The sequence below is a fragment of the Oncorhynchus clarkii genome, chromosome 6 (genome assembly GCF_045791955.1).
Source record: "Oncorhynchus clarkii lewisi isolate Uvic-CL-2024 chromosome 6, UVic_Ocla_1.0, whole genome shotgun sequence".
Classification (NCBI taxonomy): Eukaryota; Metazoa; Chordata; class Actinopteri; order Salmoniformes; family Salmonidae; genus Oncorhynchus; species Oncorhynchus clarkii.
The window spans coordinates 29,564,443-29,587,793 of record NC_092152.1 but is presented as its reverse complement, the minus strand read 5'-3'; the positions used below and the strand labels follow the sequence as shown (position 1 = coordinate 29,587,793).

Here is a 23,351-nt window from a genome sequence, read left to right as displayed (position 1 = left end):
CCCTGCAACCTAACAAATGTATGTTCCCAGAACAGGCAAAATTTAAAATAAAAAGGTTCCGTTTTACCGGTCAGGAAACATATGGCTTTGTTCCCAGAACAAATGGGAAACCAAATACTGACGTTCCTACAACTTCTAAGGAACCAAATGTGCTAGCTGGACTGGCTGCCTATTCAATAAAACTGGCTCAATATACGTCTGCTCTACTGAAATCCGCTATGGCAACAGGGGATAAGTCGAGAAAAAAAGGAACAAGAATTTGACAACATGGCGCACTTTCCTTGAGAAAAGTTTCTCTTAAACGCAAACAAACCACGTTTAAGGTGAATTTGTTACAGTTTCTCGACTATCTGACTAAAACCGACAGACTTTGGAAAGAATTGAAGACTTGTTGGTGGTGAAAAAACTAACTTTGCATTACATTTAGTGACGTTTATCATGGGATGAGAGAAGCTCGTTGCAGAAGCCAAGTAACCTACATACACACAGGATGGAGAAGCAAGCAACTTTAAAGGAAAAGGTAAACAAACAGAGCACAAAACTGCTGTAAAGTGATATGACTTAAAAAATATATGGCCTACCATACTAGTTAATTTTGTTAGTGAGTCGTTTTCAAATAACAATCACGTTCACTTTTGCTCTGTCGACTGGATATGGTCACTGCAAGAACGTCATAAACTCTATCGATTTTCCAGTCATGCTTAGCTATTAGGCTCCAGATGAAGCGAGTCGACAGTCAGCTTTTAAACAAAAGGATGCCGGGTCAACGCTAACGATGGTATCGAACAACATCCTGAATGACGCTATCAATGCTGCAAATCAGAATTCAAGACCTGTCCCACTTTACAATACATTTTAACTACAGTGCAGCTAAGCTTTTTACAAAGTTATTACACGGATGATGCATGGAAACATTGTTACAAACATTGTTACTAATTTAATGCATTTAAACCTAATTCTGTTTAATGCATTTCACTATCCCAGTATTGTACTATGATGTAGGCCTATTGTGAGTTAATTTGGAAATCTTTGAATTTAAGTACTGAAACTCCAGGCAGGTAACATTTGTAAGTAGGCCTATTCTCTTTAATAATCATAGATTTGTATATTTATACATGTACATATTTTTTACAATATGTATATATTTATTTCTACACTGTATATCTTAATGTAAAATGTAGAAACATAGTGTCAGTGAGCCATGTGCATGTGGGACCTTTGATCCTACATGCAACATTTATCAGCTATGGAATTATCATAATCTCTTAAAATTAAATGTTATTCTTATACCAATGGCAAAAAATACATAAACCCTCTAGTTTTCATGCCCTGTAACTTGTTGCGGATCAAGTGATTGCTGGCATGTGGCATGTTTTTATTTTGGTCAGAAGGCATAAACCACCACACTGGTGCTCTGGTGTTACTTACCATGATATTTGAATAGATGTCTCTCACTGATTCCTGTTGTGCATTTGTGTGTGTGTGTGTATGTTTTCTCTCATTCTGTTCTGCAGTCCTTGTGAATTACATGTTAGGGAGTTTTCCCCATCTTCTCTATAGGGACACCTAGGAGTTTAGGCTCTTCATTATCTCAGCTCTCTCTCCCTCAATCGCCACCCTTCCTGCCCAGTGTAGTGCCCACAGAGATACCTCAGGATGTGACAGGCCAGAGATCAGAATGTACCCTACGCTCTTAGAAAAAAAGAGTTCTATGGTTTCCCCATAAGTTAACAATTTTGAAGAACCCTGTTTGGTTCCAGGTATAACCCTTTTGGTTTTATGTAGACCCCTTTTGGGTTTCATTTACAGCCCTTTCAACAGAGGGTTCTACATGGAACCCAAAAGGGTTCTGCCTTGAACCAAAAAGGGTTCTCCTATGGGGACAACATAAGCCTTTTTTGCAAGAGTGTAGTCTAGATCACAGAGGGGACCTTCACTCATACATCCATCAGCCAAAGTGGTTGATATGAATAGAATGTCAGCAGACGTTATTTGTCATCAGTATTATTTTTGATGTCACTAGATTTGAACGCAAACCTGCCAATCCGCCTCCTCCGATGATGACTAAGCGTATAAATCTGACTCCACAGCTTCCAGTTGTCCACCTCCCCTTAGACACTCAGAGAAACACTCTCATGTACAAGCTCACAACATAAATGCATTTACATGCACCCAGACATAAAAAAAAAACAGCCCCCCAAACCACACCAGGACCCAGTCTGTTATTTACCAATGGTTGATGTGCATTCTTAGATCATAACCAGCTCTTATCTTAAACCATGTCCTTACCAGTGGGTGGCTGCACCAGCTATGCACACTCCCAATTAGCCTAGATTTACCCCAATCCCATTATTTATCCTACTACAACATGCTTTCTCTCCAGTTGTAACACTCAAAGGCGGCATGCAAAACAAACAACACATAGCGAAGGAGGACATTTAACAGCAGACATGATTTAGCATAGGGTTTGTTCAGATCAGAGTTCTCTTGCATTTTTACTGCCCTAAGTGATGCTGTAATTGCAGTAATTACATTTTCACAGGGAAAGGATGTAAAGTAAGGAATAGCAAAACCACACTTTCCACAATAGTGTGATGTTGACTGTAGTTCACTCATAGCCAACGTCTATCCTTCCTACTGTGTTACCCTTTTACTCTCTCAACCTCTGGAAGTAATTACCAGGCCGGAGGCCGGCGCTATCCCAGAATTCAGCTGGAGGAGGTGTGGTATGACTGAAGTATTGTGGAAGTTGCTCCATCAGATGGACAACCCAGAGGGTTTTGTCATAGAATAATGCTTAACAAAACATCTCTGGTCAGCTGACACATTTCCGTACTAGTCATTTTCTAATAAGACTTGGATCTCCTCTGCTACCTAAACAGAGCTGTATTTTGGGGATCTGCAATGGTAACGGAGTAATTCTAAATCTTGAGTTGGTTTATAGTGAACTATTGCCTGAAGATATTGACTTTGTTTATTTAATGCTGAGTCAGGGGTTTCTGCTGGTCTGCAAACTTGGCTTTGAAATGGTCTGAATCAATGATAGGACAAGTTCTGTCTCAGCGTTTATATTATACCAAATCCTCTGTAAAAGCAGAAAACTATTTCATTTCTGCTCTCATCTCCCTCTTTAAATGTTGTTTAATGATTTCACTTTGCACTGCTTTTGACCTGCCTCACTCTATAAGGTTATCATTTTCAACCTTCCTCATTATAGAACTTCTCCACTTCTTTGCCCTCTATCTCCAGTTTTCAATCTTCGGCTCCCGGACAGTGGGCAGAGCTGCGCAGCGTGAAGCTGAAGAGAAAGGGGGCCGATGTGGCCTCAACAAGGCAGAGTTCATGGAGAGAGTTCAGCAGAGCAACGAGGCCTGCCAACGCGGTGACTTCCAGGCTGCCGTGAGTCTCTATGGCGACGCCCTTCGAGCCGACCCACAGAACTGCATCCTCTACAGCAACCGCTCAGCAGCCCTTCTCAAATTGGGACGCTACCAGGCTTCCCTGGACGACGCTGTCAAGGCCTGTCTACTCAACCCCAAGTGGCCCAAGGTGAGTCCCTCTGAACCACCATCTAAACCTCATAAGTAAGGATATGTGAAAATAGAAATGGCTAAATTCATTCCAAAACAGAATAGTGCATTGTTTTTCACAGGTACCGTTCATTGGTTTAAGATCTGGCTCACATAACCTGATTGAACTGAAGATTTGTGGGAGATTTGTGCACAAGTCTGAGTTACAAGAATGGGTGTCCACTTGGTGTTGGGATCTATGTGCTATGGTTTGCTGAATAATTCATTTGTTTCTCGTTTTGGTTGTGCGTCAGTGGAGTTGATAAATGTAAGGTTGAGGAAGGTAAGGAAGAAGACTTTCTAGGTCTTATCTGTGGTCTTGTCTGAGGCGTGTTTTTTGACCTACCATAGATTTCACATTGCCCCCCACAGAGGCTGAGTAGGGGGGCCATTCCTCTCAGCACCCAACTAGAATGAATCTTGGCTGAATGATTAGGCAGAAAAAGCAGGATTTTGACTGTATGTGTGTGTACATGTGTGATTGTTTTTAATGCTCATTAACACACAAGTCAGGACACAAGTTTGATTGATATTCAGGTACGATAAATCAATGTTTATTTTGTGAAACAAAACTAAACTAATGAAATCTAATTTTATTCAGAGCATGTGACAAATACATTTGATTTGTTTCTTTTTGTTTCACAAAGTAAACCTTGATTTATCGTATTGATGTTATCAATCAATTCACCAACACATTCTCACGGCTGAAGGATGTTGATACATTGTCGTCGTCTGTAAACTTCTAAGTACCGAATTTAACAGAGTCCAGCAGCGTCAAAGCAATTTCCATGGTGGGAGTTGATGGAGAGGATGGGAATGGTGTGGAAGAGAGGGAACCTTATGGTAGTTCTGTTTGATGTCAGATACATCACAATACATCTGTGCATATAAATAAACAGTACAAAATAAATATTCAAAACAGACAACAGGCCGGATGCTGGACTCAAAAACCATAGCTAAAAGCTATTTTAATAGGCCAGTACAATGAATGACGACCTTGTGGTCTCTGACTGCGGGATGTACTGAGCCAGCCTATCCTCGTATTACACACAGTGTTATACCTGATGCTTTGGTTAGCTTCTGCTTGCACTATGACAACACTGCAGCTTCTGTGTCATCCCAAATCTGTTTGTCAAGGAGCAGTATTTTGTGTCAGGTGTGATTCAGGCAGTAGTTGAATTGTTATCCTGTCTCTGATCACCACTAGGGGACAGTCTTGTCACATATTCTTCAGAGCCATTATACAGTATATGGCTCTGAGATTAGTTACAAAATACATTTATTCAATGTTATCTTCCAAATTGGTAAGAAAAAATGTAAATGGGTGGAATGCCTCCCACTTAGCCTTACCAATCTGTGTTTGGTATAGGGATGTGACAGTCATGCAGTGATATAGTCGCTATGGTGATTGACTATCGATCAGTTTTTAATTCTATGATGATTGCATAAAGAAAGATCAATGTTAATGTTCCTCTGGTCTGGTACAGACAAAGATAAGAAAAAAACTAAGATAGAGCTCAGCCTTAAAGATGCAATATGCAGAAATCGCCCTGCCATTTCCTGGTTGCTAAAATTCGAATTGTTTGTGACAAGTTGTGACAGTTTGTGACAAAACAAGCAAGTATAGTGTAGAGCAGTGGTTCCCAAACTTTTTATAGTCCAGTACCCCTTCAAACATTCATCCTTCAGCTGCGTACCCCCTCTAGCACCAGGGTCAGCGCATGCTGAAATGTTGTTTTTTGCCATCATTGTAAGCCTGCTACACACACAAGATACGATACATTTATTAAACATAAGAATGAGTGTTAGTTTTTGTCACAACCCGGCTCGTGGGAAGAGACAAAGAGCTCTTATAGGACCAGGGCACAAATAATAATATAATAACAATCAATAACTTTGCGCTTTATTTAACCATCTTACATATAAAACCTTGTTTTTTAATCGAAAATTAACCACAGGTTAATGAGAAGGGTGTGCTTGAAAGGATGCACATAACTCTGAAATGTTGAGTTGTATTGGAGAGTCTCACACTTAAATAATTTTCCACACACTGTCTATGCCTGTATTTAGTTTTCATGCTAGTGAGGGCCAAGAATCCACTATCATATAGGTACGTGGTTGCAAAGGGCATCAGTGTCTTAACAGCGGGGTTTGCCAAGGCAGAATACTCTGAGCGCAGCCCAATCCAGAAATATGGCAGTGGCTTCCGATTGAATACAAGTTTCCCGGAACCGCTTGTTGCAATTTCAATGCGGCTCTCTTGTTCAGACATCGGTAAGTGGACTGGAGACAGTGCATGAAAGGGATAACGAATCCAGTTGTTTGTGTTATCCGTTTTTGAAAAGTACCTGCGTAATTGTGCACCCAACTCACTCAGGTGCTTCGCTATATCACATTTGACATTGTCCGTAAGCTTGAGTTCATTTGCACACAAAAAAATCATACAATGATGGAAAGACCTGTGTGTTGTCCTTGTTAATGCAGAGCTCCAACTTCTTAATCATAGCCTCAATTTTGTCCCGTACATTGAATATAGTTGCAGAGAGTCCCTGTAATCCTAGATTCAGATCATTCAGGCGAGAAAAAACATCACCCAGATAGGCCAGTCATGTGAGAAACCCGTCATCATGCAAGCGGTCAGACAAGTGAAAATTATGGTCAGTAAAGAAAACTTTAAGCTCGTCTCTCAATTTAAAAAAACGTGTTAATACTTTGCCCCTTGATAACCAGAACAGTTCTGTATGTTGTAATAGTGTTACATGGTCGCTGCCCATATCATTGCTTAGTGCAGAAAATACACTAGAGTTCAGGGGCCCTGCTTTAACAAAGTGAACCATTTTCACTGTAGTGTCCAAAATGTCTTTCAAGCTGTCAGGCATTCCCTTGGCAGTAAGAGCCTCTCGGTGGATGCTGCAGTGTACCCAAGTGGCATCGGGAGCAACTTCTTGCATGCATGTTACCACTTCACTATGTCTCCCTGTCATGGCTTTTGCACCATCAGTACAGATACCAACACATCTTAACCACCAAAGTACATTTGATGTCACAAAGCGGTCCAGTACTTTAAAAATATCCTCTCCTGGTTTCCAGAAGAGGATATCTTCCTTAATTGACCCCCCCCCATAAACGTAACTGACATATACCAGGAGCTGTGCCAGGCCCGCCACGTCTGTTGACTCATCCAGCTGTATCGCATATAATTCACTGGCTTGCATGCGAAGCAGTAATTGTTTCAAAAATCTCCTGCCATGTCACTGATGCATCGTGAAACAGTGTTGTTTGATGAAGGCATTGTCTGTATAGTTTTTTTGGGCCTTTTCTCCTAGCATTGTCCCAGCCATATCCGCAGCAGCAGGAATAATTAAGTCCTCCACAATAGTATGGAGCTTGCCTGTCCTAGCCACTTGGTAGCTTACCATATAAGATGCTTCTAACCCCTTCTTATTAATGGTATTTGTTTATTTTATACATGTATTACTATTCTCGCTCCAAAAACTCCCGTAGCTTATTTTGCAAATTGGCACGTTTTGTTTCTAAATGTCTGCACAAGAGTGAAGGTTTCATTGAGTTGTGAGATAGTACTTTTGCACATATAACACACTGTGGCCGAGGAAAGGCACTACTCCCAATGTAAATCAATGTAGTTTTCATCATGTTTACACCTCTTCGATGGTCCAACGTCCCTGTCTGTTGTTCGGTGCTTTCCTGGGTAAGGGGGCAGTAGCTCTTCGGCTGCATCAGATTCACAACTGTCAGTGTCCATGCTAACAATAAATGTAGAATTACTGATGCTAACATTGGATGTGCTCGTGGAAGCAGAATGACTTGTGTCGTCGACAGGTGCAGGTGTAGTAGTGCTGGTTGTAGCAGTACTAACAGTAGAGCTGGTATGTGTCTTTATGGATGCGGGCCTTACTTTTTTTTAACCCTTTATCCATTTTCGAGCAAACAGAATGAGCAGCAGCTACGTTTGGCTACATACAGACTGTTAATGGAATTCCCGCGAGAGAGTAATGGTGATTGGATGTTAATTACTCAACTAGGCTACCTGTGTTTGACATTGTGTTGTTATTTCACTAAACACTAGATGGTTTCATTTTATTTTTGGCAGTGAAACGAGGCTACTCAGGTGAGGGAAAAAAACTCACCCAAATTTATAGCCCTGTTGTAGAATGTGAAGAATTAAAAACAAATATATATATTTTTAAATGTGAATCACATTTTTATTTGGCGTACCCCCGACGGCATTGCACGTACCTCTGGGGGTACGCGTACCCCAGTTTGGGAATACCTGGTGTAGAGAATCATTGTACCATCTAAGCCACTGTGAAATATATTTTCCATAACCAAAAATATTGTATTTTCAGCTGTTTGAGGCTGGTGTACAAAACCAAAAGTAAGACGCAAAAATGGAAGCATGGAAATAACCCACATAGAACAGATCTACCGCTTCTTAGACTTGCATTTAATGAGAATGACAGATCTATTTCTCACATTTTTATGTGAATTTGGTCAGGACACCCAAAAAGTTACATATTGCAGCTTTAAGTTCTATAAGTCAGTTATATGAAATACAGGCTTGCCTGAATCTATTTGTTTCACATGTAGTAATAATGGCCTCAAATTGTTGTTTGAGTGACATGATTATAGAACAGATAATTTATATATTATTAAAAAAAAAAATGTAACGTTATTTTGAGTCATTAAGCAGACGCTCTTATCCAGAGTGACTTACAGTTGGTGCATTCATCTTAATGGCTGTGTTTACACAGGCAGACTAATTCCGATGTGAAAAGATCAGAATTGGGCTGCCTGTGTAAACGCAGCCAATACAGCTGAGAGTCAACTGCATATCAGGCTTTTTTCCCCCAATGTCAGTGCTAGTAAGAAATGGGGTTGTTGAATCAATGGGCTAATGAATCAAAGTAATGTACCTTTTGTAAACTCTGTTGTTACCAACTAGTCTAGATGACCTAAAAGGTTTGTGACTATTATAATGGCAGTTCTCCTCACGCTTGTCGTTGGTGTTAGGGAGATGGAGATCAATCAGTAAAGCATGTGTGTGTGCTATACCACAGGCTGTGAGGTTTCGCAACAGCACCTCCACACTGAGTCTTAACACACGGGCTCCCCATGGGTGTGTCCTCAATCCTCTGATGTACTCCCTGTTCACACATGCCTGCATGGCCAACTCCATCAAGTTTGCTGACGACACCACGGTTGTAGGCCTGATAACCAACAACGACGAGTCAACCTATAGGGAGGAGGTAAGTGAACTGGCATTGTGGTGTCATGACAACAACCTCTCCCAACACGTCAGCAAAACAAAGGAGTTGATTGTTGACTTCAGGAAGCAGAGGAGTGAACATACCCCAATCCACATCAATGGGATTGCAGTAGAGTTTGAGGACTTGTCATGGACCAACAACACCACCACTCTTGTCAAGAGGGCGCAATAGAGTCTCTACTTCCTAAGGCGGCTGAAGAAATTTGGCATGCTGCCCAGAGTCCGCTCCAAATACTACGGCTGCACCATCGAGAGCATTCTGACCGGTTGCATCACTGCCTGGTACGGAAATTGCTCCATCCACGACCGCCAGGCCCTCCAGCGGGTGGTGAAGACAGCCCAGTACATCACAGGGACCGTCTCCCAACCATCCAGGACATCTACTCAAAACAGTGCTTGAGGAAGGCACACATCATCAAGAACCCCACCCCCACCAGCCACGAGCTGTTCTCTCCTTTACCATCGGGCAGACGGTATCAGAGCATGACGTCTGATATAAATTGTCTCTGAGCCTGTTGGTATCTACAAACCATCAGACTGCTGAACACTTTAACTGGACTAACCACCTGCTCTGATTCTCCACACCTTAGCACACATGCACTCACTCATGCACACACACACCCAGACAGACAAACACACACACACACACACACATCACAACTGCTGCTACCAGACTCTTATTATACTGCTAAATGTATACACTCGCCCATCCCCCCCCCCCCTTCCCCAATACACATGTAAATATTGGACTATAAATTGTGCCTTCCTGTATTATACTTAAGCTCAAATTTTTATTTTATTATTATTATTTATTTAACCTTAATTTAACTAGGCAAGTCAGTTAAGAACAAATTTGTATTTACAATGACAGCCTACCAAAAGGCAAAAGACCTCCTGTGGGGATGGGGGCTGGGATTAAAAATACATTGCGTCAAGAGACCACAACACTACATAAAGAGACCTAAAACAACAACATAGCATGACAGCAACACATGACAACACAGCATCATAGCAACACAGCATGGCAGCAGCACAACATGGTAGCAGCACAAAACATGGTACAAACATTATTGGGCACAGACAACAGTACAAGGGGCAATAAGGTAGAGACAACGATACATCACGCGAAGCAGCCACAACTGTCAGTAAGAGTGTCCATGATTGAGTCTTTGAATGAAGAGATGGAGATAAAACAGTCCCGTTTGAGTGTTTTTTGCAGCTCGTTCCAGTCGCTAACTGCAGCGAACTGAAAAGAGGAGTGACCAAGGGATGTGAGTGCTTTGGGGACCTTTAACAGAATGTGACTGGCAGAATGGGTGTTGTATGTGGAGGATGAGGGCTGCAGTAGGTATCTCAGATAGGGGGGGTGAGACCTAAGAGGGTTTTATAATTAAGCATCAACCGGTGGGTCTTGCGACAGGTATACAGAGATGACCAGTTTACAGAGGAGTATAGAGTGCAGTGATGTGTCCTATAAGGAGAATTTATGACAAGTCTGATGATTGACTGGTAAAGAACATCTAGCCGCTCGAGAGCACCTTTACCTGCCAATCTATTAATTTTGTCTCCGTAATCTAGCATAGGTAGGATGGTCATCTGAATCAGGGTTAGTTTGGCAGCTGGGGTGAAAGAGTAGGGATTACGATAGAGGAAACCAAGTCTATATGTAACCTTTGTCTGCAGCTTTAAAATGTTCTGAGAGAAGGACAGTGTACCGTCTAGCCATACTCCCAAGTACTTGTATGAGGTGACTAGCTCAAGCTCTAAACCCTCAGAGGTAGTAATCACACCAGTGGGAAGAGGGGCATTATTTTTACCAAACCACATTACCTATGTTTTTGAGGTGTTCAGAACAAGGTTAACTTCTTGGTGACAGGGGGCAGTATTTTCACGTCCGGATGAAATGCATGCCCAAATTCAACTGCCTGCTACTCATCCCCAGAAGATAAGATATGCATATTATTAGTAGATTTGGATAGAAAACACTCTGAAGTTTCTAAAACCGTTTGAATCATGTCTGTGAGTATAACAGAACTTATTTAGCAGGCGAAAACCTGAGGACAAACCATTCAGATTTTTTTTTGAGGTCACTCTCTTTTCAATGGGGTTTCATTGGGAATCCAGATTTCTAAGGGACCTTCTTGCAGTTCCTTTCGCTTCCACTGGATGTCAGCAATCTTTAGAAATTGGTTGAGGTTAATCCTTTGTGTAATGAAGAAGTACGGCCATCTTGAACGAGGGTCACTTGAAGTGTACTGTTAGAGGCGCGTGACCAGAAAGCATGCTTCAGTTTGTTTTCTTCCTGTATTGAACACAGATCATCCCGTCTTCAATTTTATTGATTATTTACGTAAATAAATACCTAAAGTTGTATTACAAAAGTAGTTTGAAATGTTTTGGCAAAGTTCACAGGTAACCAAATAAATGGACATTTTGGATATATATCGACGGAATTAATCGAACAAAAGGACCATTTGTGATGTTTATGGGACATATTGGAGTGCCAACAAAAGAAGCTTGTCAAAGGTAAGGCATGAATTATATTTTTATTTCTGCGTTTTGTGTCACGCCTGCAGGGTTGAAATATGGTTTCTCTCTTTGTTTATTATGGTGCTATCCTCAGATAATAGCATTGTTTGCTTTCGCCGAAAAGCCTTTTTGTAATCTGACATGTTGGCTGGATTCACAACAAGTGTAGCTTTAATTTCTATCTTGCATGTGTGATTTAATGAAAGTTAGATTTTTATAGTAATTTATTTGAATTTGGTGCTCTGCATTTTCCCTAGCTTTTTGCCAGGTGGGACATATCCCAGAGAGGTTAAGGGCAAATAAATCTTGTTGGACACTAAGAAAGCTATGTTGTAGAGCGTTTAACACAAAATCTGGGGAGGGGACAGCTGAGTATAAGACTGTATTATCTGCATATACATGGATGAGAGAGCTTCCTTCTGCCTCAGCTATGTTGTTGATGTAAATTGAGAAGAGCATGGGGCCTAGGATCGAGCCTTGGGGTACTCCCTTGGTGACAGGCAGTGGCTGAGACAGCAGATGTTCTGACTTTATATACTGCATTCTTTGAGAGAGGTAGTTAGCAAAGCAGACCAAAGAACCCTCAGAGACACCAATACTCCTTGGCCGGCCCACAACAATGGAATAGTCTACCGTATCAAAAGCTTTGGCCAAGTCAATAAAAATAGTAGCACAACATTGCTTAGAATCAAGGGCAATGGTGACATTTAGGACCTTTAACGTTACATTGACACATCCATAACTTGAGCGGAACCAGATTGCATCAAGAAAGCAAGAGAATACCAGAGAGAATACTATTGACATCAAGAAAGCAAGTCAGTTGATTATTGAACAGTTTTTCCAACACTTTTGATAAACAGGGCAAAATAGAAATTGGCCTATAACTGTTAGGATCAGCTAGATCTCCCCTTTAAATAAAGGACACACTGTGGCTTCCTTCCAAGCAATGGGAACCTCCCCAGAGAAGAGAGACCCGTTAAAAAGGTCAGAGATAGGCTTGGTGATGATGGGGGCAGCAACCTTAAAGAAGAAAGGGTCTAAACCATCTGACAGATGTTTTTTGGGGTCAGGTTTAAGGAGCTCCTTTAGCACCTCGGTGTCAGTGACTGCCTGCAGGGAGAAACTTTGTAGCAGGGCAGGGGGGAAAGGGGGATGAGCATCGGGGCTAGTTGCATTACAAAGGGTGGGAGGTGAGGAAATGGGCAAAGAGGCATGGCTGAGTCCAATCGGAATCCTGACTTAACGAAGTGGTGATTAAAGAGCTCAGCCATGTGCTCCTTTCCAGTAACAATCACATCATCAACATTAAGGGACATGGGTAGCTGTGAGGAGGAGGGTTTATTCTTCAGGTCTGCAGGGACTGCTTCATAAAGTAACTAACTTTGGCTTTCTGGATAGCCTGAGTGCACTTATTTCTAATTTGCCTGAACGAGAGCCAGTCAGCCTGAGTATGTGTGTGCCGAGCCTTTCGCCAAATGGAATTCTTAAGGTGTAGTAACTCTGCCAGATCATGGTCGAACAAGGGGCTGAACCAGTTTGTAATTATTATTTTCTTTATGGGGGTGTATTTATTAACAATACCACCTAAAATATAAAAAAATAAGGTCTAAGTGTCTTCAACAGAGGGGGATCAAGCTCATTTTATACCAATTTACAGAGACCAGGTCATGAAGGAAGGCTTGCTCATTAAAGTTCTTTTAGCAAGCGTCTATGACAAATCGGGACAGTTTGTTTCACTGAGCAGCCATTACGAACACAGGTTGTAGAACAGCGATCACTAAGGTCATTAGAGAAGAGTGAGATTAACATCAAGGAGAGTAGCCTCTGAGTGTTTGGAGTAATACCTTGTGGGATTGGTAATAATCTGAGAAATATTTAGGGAGTCCAGTTGCTTTAGGACTTGGTCAGGTGGTTTAAGCATGTCCCAGGTTAGGTCACCTAGCAGGACACATTCAGACTTAGTGTAAAGGGCCAGGAGAGAGTTTAGGGCAAGTAGGGTACATGCCAGTGTTGATGGTGGATGATAACACCCAGCAACAGTCAACAAAGAGCTATTTGAAATTTTGATGCTTAAACCCAGCAAATCAAATTGTTTGGGGACAGATTTGGTGGAGACAACCGATCACTGAAGGTGTTCCTTGGTAAAGATTGCCACTCCACCAAGTTTAACATCAGTGTTCAAAACACTCTTTCTTAACCACATCTCAGTGATCACCAACACATCTGGATTAGAGCTGTGAACCTACACTTTCAATTGATCAATTTAAGTTATAAACTTCTAGTGTTAACGTGCAGAAAACCCAGGCATTTATGAGAGCAGAAATCAGTGAATCAAATATCAGAGTACAAGTCAGAATTGGGGCAAGCAACAGTAGATGGGCCAGGGTGTACATGCACATTTTGAATGTGCATTAGATGGCAACAACATCATATTGTACAGCAATTTCATCAGGTAACATGAATACAAAGCCAGTGAGAGGTGGTTAGAATAGGATGGGAGGCCAAGAGTCTGTGTAACCAATAGAGAGTCAGAGTTCGAGGGTGGGAACAAACATTCTGTCCCAAAGTTGATAGTCAACAAAGCACGCAGAATTCATGAGGTAAATAGCATAAAGCACAAGAAAAAATATAACGACTTCAGACTAGTCATTGTAAGTTCAGAGTCACTCGCCCGACAGTGCATGTGTGCTGGAGGCGAGCGAAAGCTCGGGAGAGAGGGGGGAGTGTGGCGGGGGTACCTGTACCAAACAAGGGGAGACAGGCCAGATGGTGAACAGATTGCCAGGTGGAATCCAAGCAGCAGTGCAGCAGGTAACGGGAGTAGGTGTCACACCCACTTGTCACACCCACTATTCTATTGCCATTTACTTTATGTTTGTATTCGTATCTTTTATTATTTCTAATTGTTGTTGCGTTTTGTATTCGTATCTTTTATTATTTCTAATTGTTGTTGCGTTGTCGAGAAGGAACCTTCAGGTAAGCAGTTCGTTGGACGATATACAGTGCCTTTAGAAAGTATGCACACCCCTTGACTTTTTCCACATTTTGTTGTGTTACAGACTGAATTTAAAATTGATTAAATTGAGATGTGGCCTACACACAATACCCCATTATGTCGAATTGGAATTATGTTTTTCAAAATGTTTACAAATTAATTACAAATGTAAAGCTAATATGTCTTTATTCAATAAGTATTCAACCCCTTTGATATGGCAAGGCTAAATAAATTCAGGATTAAACATGTTTTTAACAAGTCACATAATAAGTTGCATGGACTCAGTCTGTGTGCGATAATAGTGTGTAACATGATTTGTGAATGACTACATCATCTCTATACCCCACACATACAATTATCTGTAAGGTCCCTCAGTCGACGTTGAATATCCCTTTTAGCTTAGTGAAGTTATTAACTTCTTATGGCTGGGGGCCAGTATTGAGTAGCTTGGATAAATAAGGTGCCCAGAGTAAACTGCCTGCTCCTCAGTCCCAGTTGCTAATATATGCATATTATTAGTATATGTGGATAGAAAACACTCTGAAGTTTCTAAAACTGTTTGAATGATGTCAGTGAGTATAACAGAACTCATATGGCAGGCAAAAAACTGAGAAAAAAATCCAACAGGAAGTGGGAAATCTGAGGTTGATCGATTTTCAACTCAGCCCCTATCGAAGACACAGTCAGACACAGTGGGATATTGGTCATGTTGCACTTCCACTGGATGTCAACCGTCTTTAGAAACTTGTTTGATGCTTCTACTATGAAGGGGGGCTGAATGAGAGGGGAATGAGTCAGAGGTCTGCCAGCAGTCACGCGCATTCACATGAGGTATCTCCCGTTCCATTTGCATTTCTGAAGACAAAGGAATTCTCTGGTTGGAATATTTATTGAAGTTTTATGTTAAAAACATCCTAAAGATTGATTCAATACATCAAGTTTCTTCGGACTGTAACGGAACTTTTTGACATTTCGTCTGCAACTAGTGAACGCGCTTCGTGAGTTTTGATTTGTTTACCAAACGCGCTAATAAAAGTAGCTATTTGGACATAAATTATGGACATTATCGAATAAAATCAAACATTTATTGTTTATTATTGTGGAACTGTGATTTCTGGGAGTGCATTCTGATGAAGATCACCAAAGGTAAGTGACTATTTATAATGTTATTTCTGACTTCTGTTGACTCACATGGCGGATAATGTATTTGTTGTCTGAGCGCCGTACTCAAATTATTGCATGGTTTGCTTTTTCTGTAAAGCATTTTTGTGACTCCACTCTTTGGCTGGAAAAATGGCTGTGTGTGTTTTTGTGACTTGGTTCTAACCTAACAATCGTTTGTGGTGCTTTCGCTGTAAAGCCTATTTGAAATCGGACACTGTGGTGGGATTAACAACAAGATTACCTTTAAAATGATATTAGATACTTGTATGTTTGAGGAATTTTAATTCCTCAGATTTCTGTTGTTTTGAATTTGGCACGCTGCACTTTTACTGGCTGTTGTCATATCGATACCGGTAACGAGATTTCAGCCCTAAGAAGTTTTTAATTACACTTTGGATGGTGTAAAACCAGTCGCTGCGAAGATACAGGCATTCTTCCGAACTCAGTTGGTGACTTTAAAACAGTTCCAGAGTTTAATGGCATAGCCGAAAAGCTCCCGTGATATGCAACTTTTCAGGGAAGTTAGGAAACAATATACACAGGCAGTTAGGAAAGCAAAGGCTAGCTTTTTCAAACAGAAATGTGCATCCTGTAGCACAAACTCCAAAAAGTTCTGGGACACTGCAAAGTCCATAGAGAATAAGAGCACCTCCTCCCAGTTGCCCACTGCACTGAGGCTAGGAAACATTGACACCACCGATAAATCCACTATAATTGAGAATTTCAATAAGCATTTCTCTACGGCTGGCCATGCTTTCCACCTGGCTACCCCTACCCCGGTCAACTGCCCTGCACCCCCCACAGCAACTCGCCCAAGCTTCCCCCATTTATCCTTCACCCAAATCCAGATGGCTGATGTTCTGAAAGAGCTGCAAAATCTGGACCTCTACAAATCAGCTGGGCTAGACAATCTGGACCCTCTCTTTCTAAAATGATCTGCCGAAAATTGTTGCAACCCCTATTACTAGCCTGTTCAACCTCTCTTTCGTATCGTCTGAGATTCCCAAAGATTGGAAAGCTGCCGCGGTCATCCCTCTCTTCAAAGGGGGAGACACTCTACACCCAAACTGCTACAGACCTATATCTATCCTACCATGCCTTTCTAAGGTCTTCGAACGCCAAGTTAACAAACAGATTACCGACCATTTCGAATCCCACCGTACCTTCTCCGCTATGCAATCTGGTTTCAGAGCTAGTCATGGGTGCACCACAGGTCCTAAATTATATAACCGCCATCGATAAGAGGCATTACTGTGCAGCCGTATTTATCAACCTGGCCAAGGCTTTCGACTCTGTCAATCACCAAATTATTTTTTACATTTTTTAAAAATCCCCTTTTCTCCCCAATTTCGTGGTATCCAATTGTTAGTAGTTACTATCTCGTCTCATCGCTACAACTCCCGTACGGGCTCGGGAGAGACGAAGTTGAAAGCCATGCGTCCTCCGAAACACAACCAAGCCGCACTGCTTCTTAACACAGCGTGCATCCAACCCGGAAGCCAGCCGCACCAATGTGTCAGAGGAAACACTGTGCACCAGTGTCATAGCTCAAGATAGTAAAATCTTGTGTTTTGTAGACCCGGCCTTCAACCAGAGATACATTGACAGTTTAAGCTTCTTACCCATGAGATTGGCTCAAATGCCAGAGGTCTTGGGTTTTGAAAGGCTGGTTCCCCCACTTCTTCACATCTGAGGAGAATCTACATTATATTGGATCTTATCCCAGCCCCGAAATGTACGGGTGTGATCAAATGTCTCCCAAAGAGCGTGAGAGATTCATGACGTGGTATGAGACAGTAAGACATGGCACCTTTGATTTCCATAAAGAGATGGAATCATACTGCGACAATGTTGTGGTTATACTTCGTGAAGGAGAAGTGGTAATCTTCAGAGAAGAGGTAATCAAAGATGAGGCATTGACCCTTGGAGTTGTACAACTATTGCATCGGCATGCACGAAAACCTATCGTACACACTTTCTACCTACAGCATCTATAGCTATCCCCTCGCCTGATAACTACCGACGCCAATTCAAGTCCTACTCTAGTGGGTCCATTCAATGGTTGGAGTACATGGCCCAGGATAAAGACATTTTTATTCAACATGCTTTGAATCTGGGGGAGAATGCGTTTGGCTCTTACCATGTAGATGGATACACACAGATTGATGGGGTTGAGACCGTGTGTTACGAATCCCTTTTGGCCCGACAGTCTAGGGGGGGATGGTAGTGAGACCCGTAACATAACTCATGTAAATTATAATTGTGACAAAGTACGTGTGAACGAAATAACCACGACAACCGAAATAATACCGTCAAACTCAGGGTTTATTTATAAACACACGGTAATGGGGGGAACAGGAAAAGGGGCTGAGCTGGACCCAAGGAAAGAAACAAATATGCAAAAACACCCCTAAGCTAGACTAGCCTACTTTAACAACAGCTAACTAACTAACCAAAAATACAGTGGGTGGTCCGCCCAGTTCTAACTAGTGTATTTAACAAAGTTCACCTACGGGTAGTGTATGCCCATGGGCGACGTCTTGGTTTCCCCCTTTTCCCACCAGCAACAAACAAACACCATAACCAAAACAATACTCACAGGAGATGACAAGGTGATTTGGAGGTGCTCAAACAAAAGAAGAGGTTAAGACGCAAAGAGAGAGATCTACATACATGGCATTTACAAAGAGATTGAGCTACTGAAATCTATAAAGAATAGAGATCTACCAACATGGCATTACAAAGAGATTGAGCTCTTGAACAAACAAATGATGGGGTTTTTAAACCATGGGGAAGGAACTGTGATAGGGTAGGAAACAGGAGGAGGTGTGTCTTCTGATTGATGGGTTGATTGTTGACTGATTGGGGAGTGATGATTTTCACCTGTGAGGGGAGAAGGAGAGAAAAGAAACACACACACACAGGATACACACACAGGATAACTGTATCCGTAACACCGTGTATGAGTACAACGGTTGTTTCTTCCACGGTTGTAAATCTTGCTTTGTGCCCCAGGCCATGTGTGTCCTAACCCAAAAGACTTTTGGGGAAATGTACCAAGAGTTTCAAGACAAATGGGATTCTTTACAGGCTACTTATGGGTTAAAAGTGGAGGTTTTGTGGGAGCACGAATGGGCCACCCTCAAAAAGTCTGATCCTCATGTTCAAGCCTTCCTTTCCAGCTATGACACACCAGAACCCCTGGAACCACGACAGGTCTCTTATGGAGGCCGTACCAATGCTTTGACATTGCGGTATGTAGCGCAACCCGACGAGACAATTATTCACAGCGACTTTGACTTACCTCAAAACTATTTTGGTCTGATCAAAGCAACTGTCTACCCTCCTAAGGGTTTTTTTTATACCCGTGATGCCTTACAAGGGCCCTCAAGGAAAACTTTCCCTTTGTCGCACCTGCAGTGAAAACAACAACCAGCAAAACCCATGTGATAACTCAGATCAAGAAAGAGCCCTGACAGGGGTTGGGTCAAAGTTGAATTCTCTAAGGCTCTAGTGATGGGGTGTCGTGTGGCCAAAATCTTTGAAGTGTGGAACTTTTCCAGGAAATCAGACACTCTTTTTAAAGAGTACATCAAGACCTTCTTGAGATGCAAGCAAATGGCTTCAGGCTATCCTGCATCGGTCACAGATCAAGAGAGCAAAGACGGGTACATTCAAGACTATCACTACAGAGAAGGCATACTTCTTGACCCTGACAGAATAGAGGTCAACAAAACCAAAAGATATGTGTCGAAATTGTACTTGAACTCGCTTTGGGGCAAATTATCGCAGAAATGTAATATGGTAACAACGTCGATCATTAAAGACCCCAAAGAATTTTTGGAATTTGTTTTTTCGGACCAATACGAAAATTCACATTTTTCATTCTTAGGTCAAGACATTGCCCTGGCGCAATGGAGGCGCAACAAGAAGTGGGTTCTACCCCCGGGTAATGTAAATGTGTTTCTTGCAGCTTTTACCACGGCCTATGGCCGACTTGAACTGTACTCCCTCATTGAGCAGCTTCAGAGGCGGGTTCTTTACCACGACACAGACTCTGTGGTCTATGTAAGCAAACAGGGGGATTGGATCCCCCCACTCAGCAACTATCTGGGTGGCTTAATGAGTGAACTCGAACATGGTGACCATATCACAGAATGGTCCTCCTGTGGTCCCAAAAGTTATGCTTTTAGGACTAAAAACAATAACATGGTGTTGAAAGCCAAAGGCGTGACTCAAAACAATTAAAATGCCCCGCGCGTAAACTTGGAATCAATCACATGCTTGGTCGAGGGGTTCATAAATGACAGGAATAGGGACTTGGAGATTTTGAGCTCCTACAAAAAAATTGTTAGGGATAAAAAGGGCTTCCATCTAAGGAATGCCCCACTTACTAAAAGATTCAGGGTCGTCTATGACAAGAGACTGCTTTTACCTGACGGGACCACATTGCCCTTTGGCTACTGACTTATGCTACAAGCCACAGTGTGTCTTAAAGCTTAAGATATAATGACTGCTGTAGAAGGTTTTGACCCCCGGTTGCAACTACCATTTTCAGCCTTAATCGCAGGCCCATCTAATAGTGGTAAAACTTGTTTTGTAAAAAGTATTTTTAGAGAATTCTGAACATGTGTTATCTCAAAAGCCTGTAAATATTGTGTGGTGTTATTCGTGTTATCAACCTCTGTATGATGAATTGTTGAAGAAAATAAAAATCAAGTTTGTTGAAGGAATACCTGAATCCCTGTCTAATGATGAACTTGATCAACTAAGACCTGTCTTTGGGTATTCACTTCCAAGATTGAATCAGAGCATGCATAAACAATCATGCTAACGGTACAGACTAAAGATGTACGGAAACGCATTTCCAGACTGAGGTTACCTTGGGACACCACCGAAAGATTTCCTGAGGTGTCATCATCAGGTGATAAATTGAAAGCATACAATGTGTAACCCTCGGCAAAATTATTTCTGTCAATAGGTAAAGAGAGATCTTTTAGATGCCTCCCGGTAGCCAGGAATAGATTGTAAAATTCTCGCACAGATATGTTGTTATTAAATTGCGGTTGGAAAGCCTTAGCAGGGACCTGACGTCCGTCCTGACAGAGAGATACATACTCTGCATTGAAGTGTTGAAAATTAAATGGGTTTTTACTTAAGCTGCCCGTATTAGAGGCATGATCAACCAAACCTATAACCATGTATCGTGGTAAAGGGCATAGAAATAGGTTTTCTTGACTGCAGATTCTACTGCCCACAGGTATGCTAAATGTTTTCATGGTAATTCTTTGGAGAGGGTAAAGGGCATTTCCTTTCATCAAAGCCTGTGAGTGACCCAGACAAACTGCCGGAGATACAGACACTTTTTTAATAAAAAGCTTTTAAACTAAAGTCCCCGTCCTGGGTAGACATCAGGCAAAACTCATCCTTGGCCCTGGTTAATTTTAGTCTTAAATCAACCGAATTTAAGAGTAAACGTTCTTGAAAGAAAATGTCAGAGTGTATAGGCCCTAGCAGATGAAACTCTCGAGATTCGGCACAGTAGCGAGCGCGTGCCTCCAGTCCTTTGTTTGCACCAGTGGAAGGGTTTGTCGATTTCATAGAGACTCCTGCAGTATCCTTGCTAAACAGCCCGGCGCTGAATTGTGTCTTGAGAGTGTCTTCGGAGTAGTTGAGTAAACACTCCATGATGGCCCTATAAGGGTATGTGGCACTGCTTTGACTGATTAGGCGTTAACCCAAAGTCACATCCACTTGGGAGAAGATGGTGGCCACTGGGTAATTAATGAGACTCACTTTGGCATCATTTGCAATATTAGTACCACCAAGGTGTTGTTGAGGTCCAGATAGTTGTCACCGTGGCCTGGTATGAAAAATTCTATAGGACCGTTGTCGGTAATGGCAGAGAGGGGGGCTATCTCCACATAACTGGACCTCTCTATTGAATGTTGGGTTAAGCGGGCCGTGAAAAGAACGAGCTCTGTCTTTATAGCTTCAGAGGACATGCGGTGTAAAAGAGCCATGGTGCCTGTTCTTTTAGAAAATACTTCAGAGTATTCTTTTTGTTGTTTTTGGTCCAGACCTCCTCACTTTACCCCGTCTTTGACTAACTGAGTTTCTTTTAACTGTTAACCTCCGCTTTTTAGGGGCAAGCCTGCGCCTTATGCCCAGAGGTCTCTTTTATTGGTATTCGAGACAACATCATAAGCCCCGAGCCTTCTTGACGCTCGGCATCTGGTGACGCCCTTCTGGCCTTTGCATTGGCTACAACCTCACCTAATATATTTTTAGCTGCTGATTTTAAATGCGGTTTGGCTATGCTGAGGCCTCTTTTCATAAACGGTAAAACCATCCTAAAGAGGTTACGAAATATACCTCCTATCCCCGAACCATACATGGTAGGGGATCCATAATTGCCGGGTAACCCATTACCCACTTGAACAACAAAGTATGAGACATAGCGGTTAGGGTCGAGATGTTGGTGGTCCATAACCCTTTTTAATTTATTTGTATTATGTTTATAAAAATATATAATACTAATATTATATATGTAGAGAGGTTTTGGTGGGTCTAAAGTGGAGTTTTACAATCATTTTACCATAAGTAAGACGATTCTGTCAACGGTTCTATAGAACGATTTTTTAAGCTTAATAAGTTTCGCAGGTTCCGATATCCTTTTGCAATAAAAATCACGGTCCTTATCTTTGATATTATACCAACTATGGGGGTATGTAATCTCGCTGAGACCTACTTCCCAGGCCTCTGATAACTCTATAGGCTTTGGAAAATTGGTTGTATAATTCGAACTCTGATTATTACGATATACAGTATATGTGCAGACGCATTACTGGGGGGAGTCAGGTAGAAGCCGCTGTGTTCCATGATGCACTCCTGTGTACACGCAAATTATGGTGTATTTATCATGCATGAGGGTTTAAGTTAACCCCCGATGCCTCCATCACATCGTGCTGGGGCCAGTTTTTCCAGCGGACCAGCACCCATTTTTTACCCTTTTCTATCTTTTGATCTAGAATCTCCTCCACATGAAAGACTTTGTCTTTACCCAACTGTACCTTCTATAATTCCTTCTCATAAAAAAGATCCCTCTATAAGTTCCCCGTCATAATCTTTTAATTTGTAGACCGGAGGTATGCGCGGCAGACATTCGGTAACCGTGAACAACTCATCGCTGTAACCTTGCTCATATTTTTGGTCGAAAACACCCCTCAACTTGGATATACGCACAAAGTCCCCCACTATGAATTTAAAATGTATTTTTTTCTTACGGCGAAGGGGTAACAAACCATACAGATTTTTAAAGACTTGAAAAGAGTTTTAAGAAGAGACCTCGGAGGGTTTCATACGGATACTCTTATGGTAGCTGTTGTTGTACCCCTTTACTAAATCTTGAACTATATCGATATATCTAAGCGTGTTGTAAAATATCGCCACATCCGCTCCTTCAGAGTTCTGTTAAAGCGTTCAACAACTGAAGCGTTCAAATCCGATCCTGTAGCAAAATGTACTATATTGTGCTTCTTCATGAGTTTCTGAAAAGTATTATTAAAAAATTATTTTCCGCCATCAGTCTGCACTTTCTTGGGGGCTCCTCCATCCTTCAAGATAGAGTCAAAGGCCCGGGTCACCTCTGCCCCGCTCTTATTTTTTTTAAGACCCTTACAAATGCTATTTTAGAGAAAATATCTATAACCGTTAGCATGTAGCGATTTCCATAATTTTTATCTGCAAGGGCCTGCATGTCACATAGAAATTGTCCCTGAAATTGGGACAATGGTTGAGTAGAAAA

At 41.8% G+C, this 23,351-nt stretch overlaps 1 protein-coding gene across 1 annotated transcript in view; it reads left to right on the top strand.

Annotated features, from left to right (window-relative positions):
* Positions 1-202: 202 nt before the first annotated feature.
* LOC139410927 (tetratricopeptide repeat protein 28-like) overlaps positions 203-23,351 on the top strand; it is a 344,871-nt gene continuing 321,722 nt past the window's right edge. The window contains exons 1-2 of the mRNA XM_071156594.1: positions 203-520; positions 3,250-3,549. Coding sequence (XP_071012695.1) covers positions 491-520; positions 3,250-3,549 — 330 coding nt within the window. The 5' untranslated portion in view covers positions 203-490. The remainder of the gene's footprint in view (positions 521-3,249; positions 3,550-23,351) is intronic.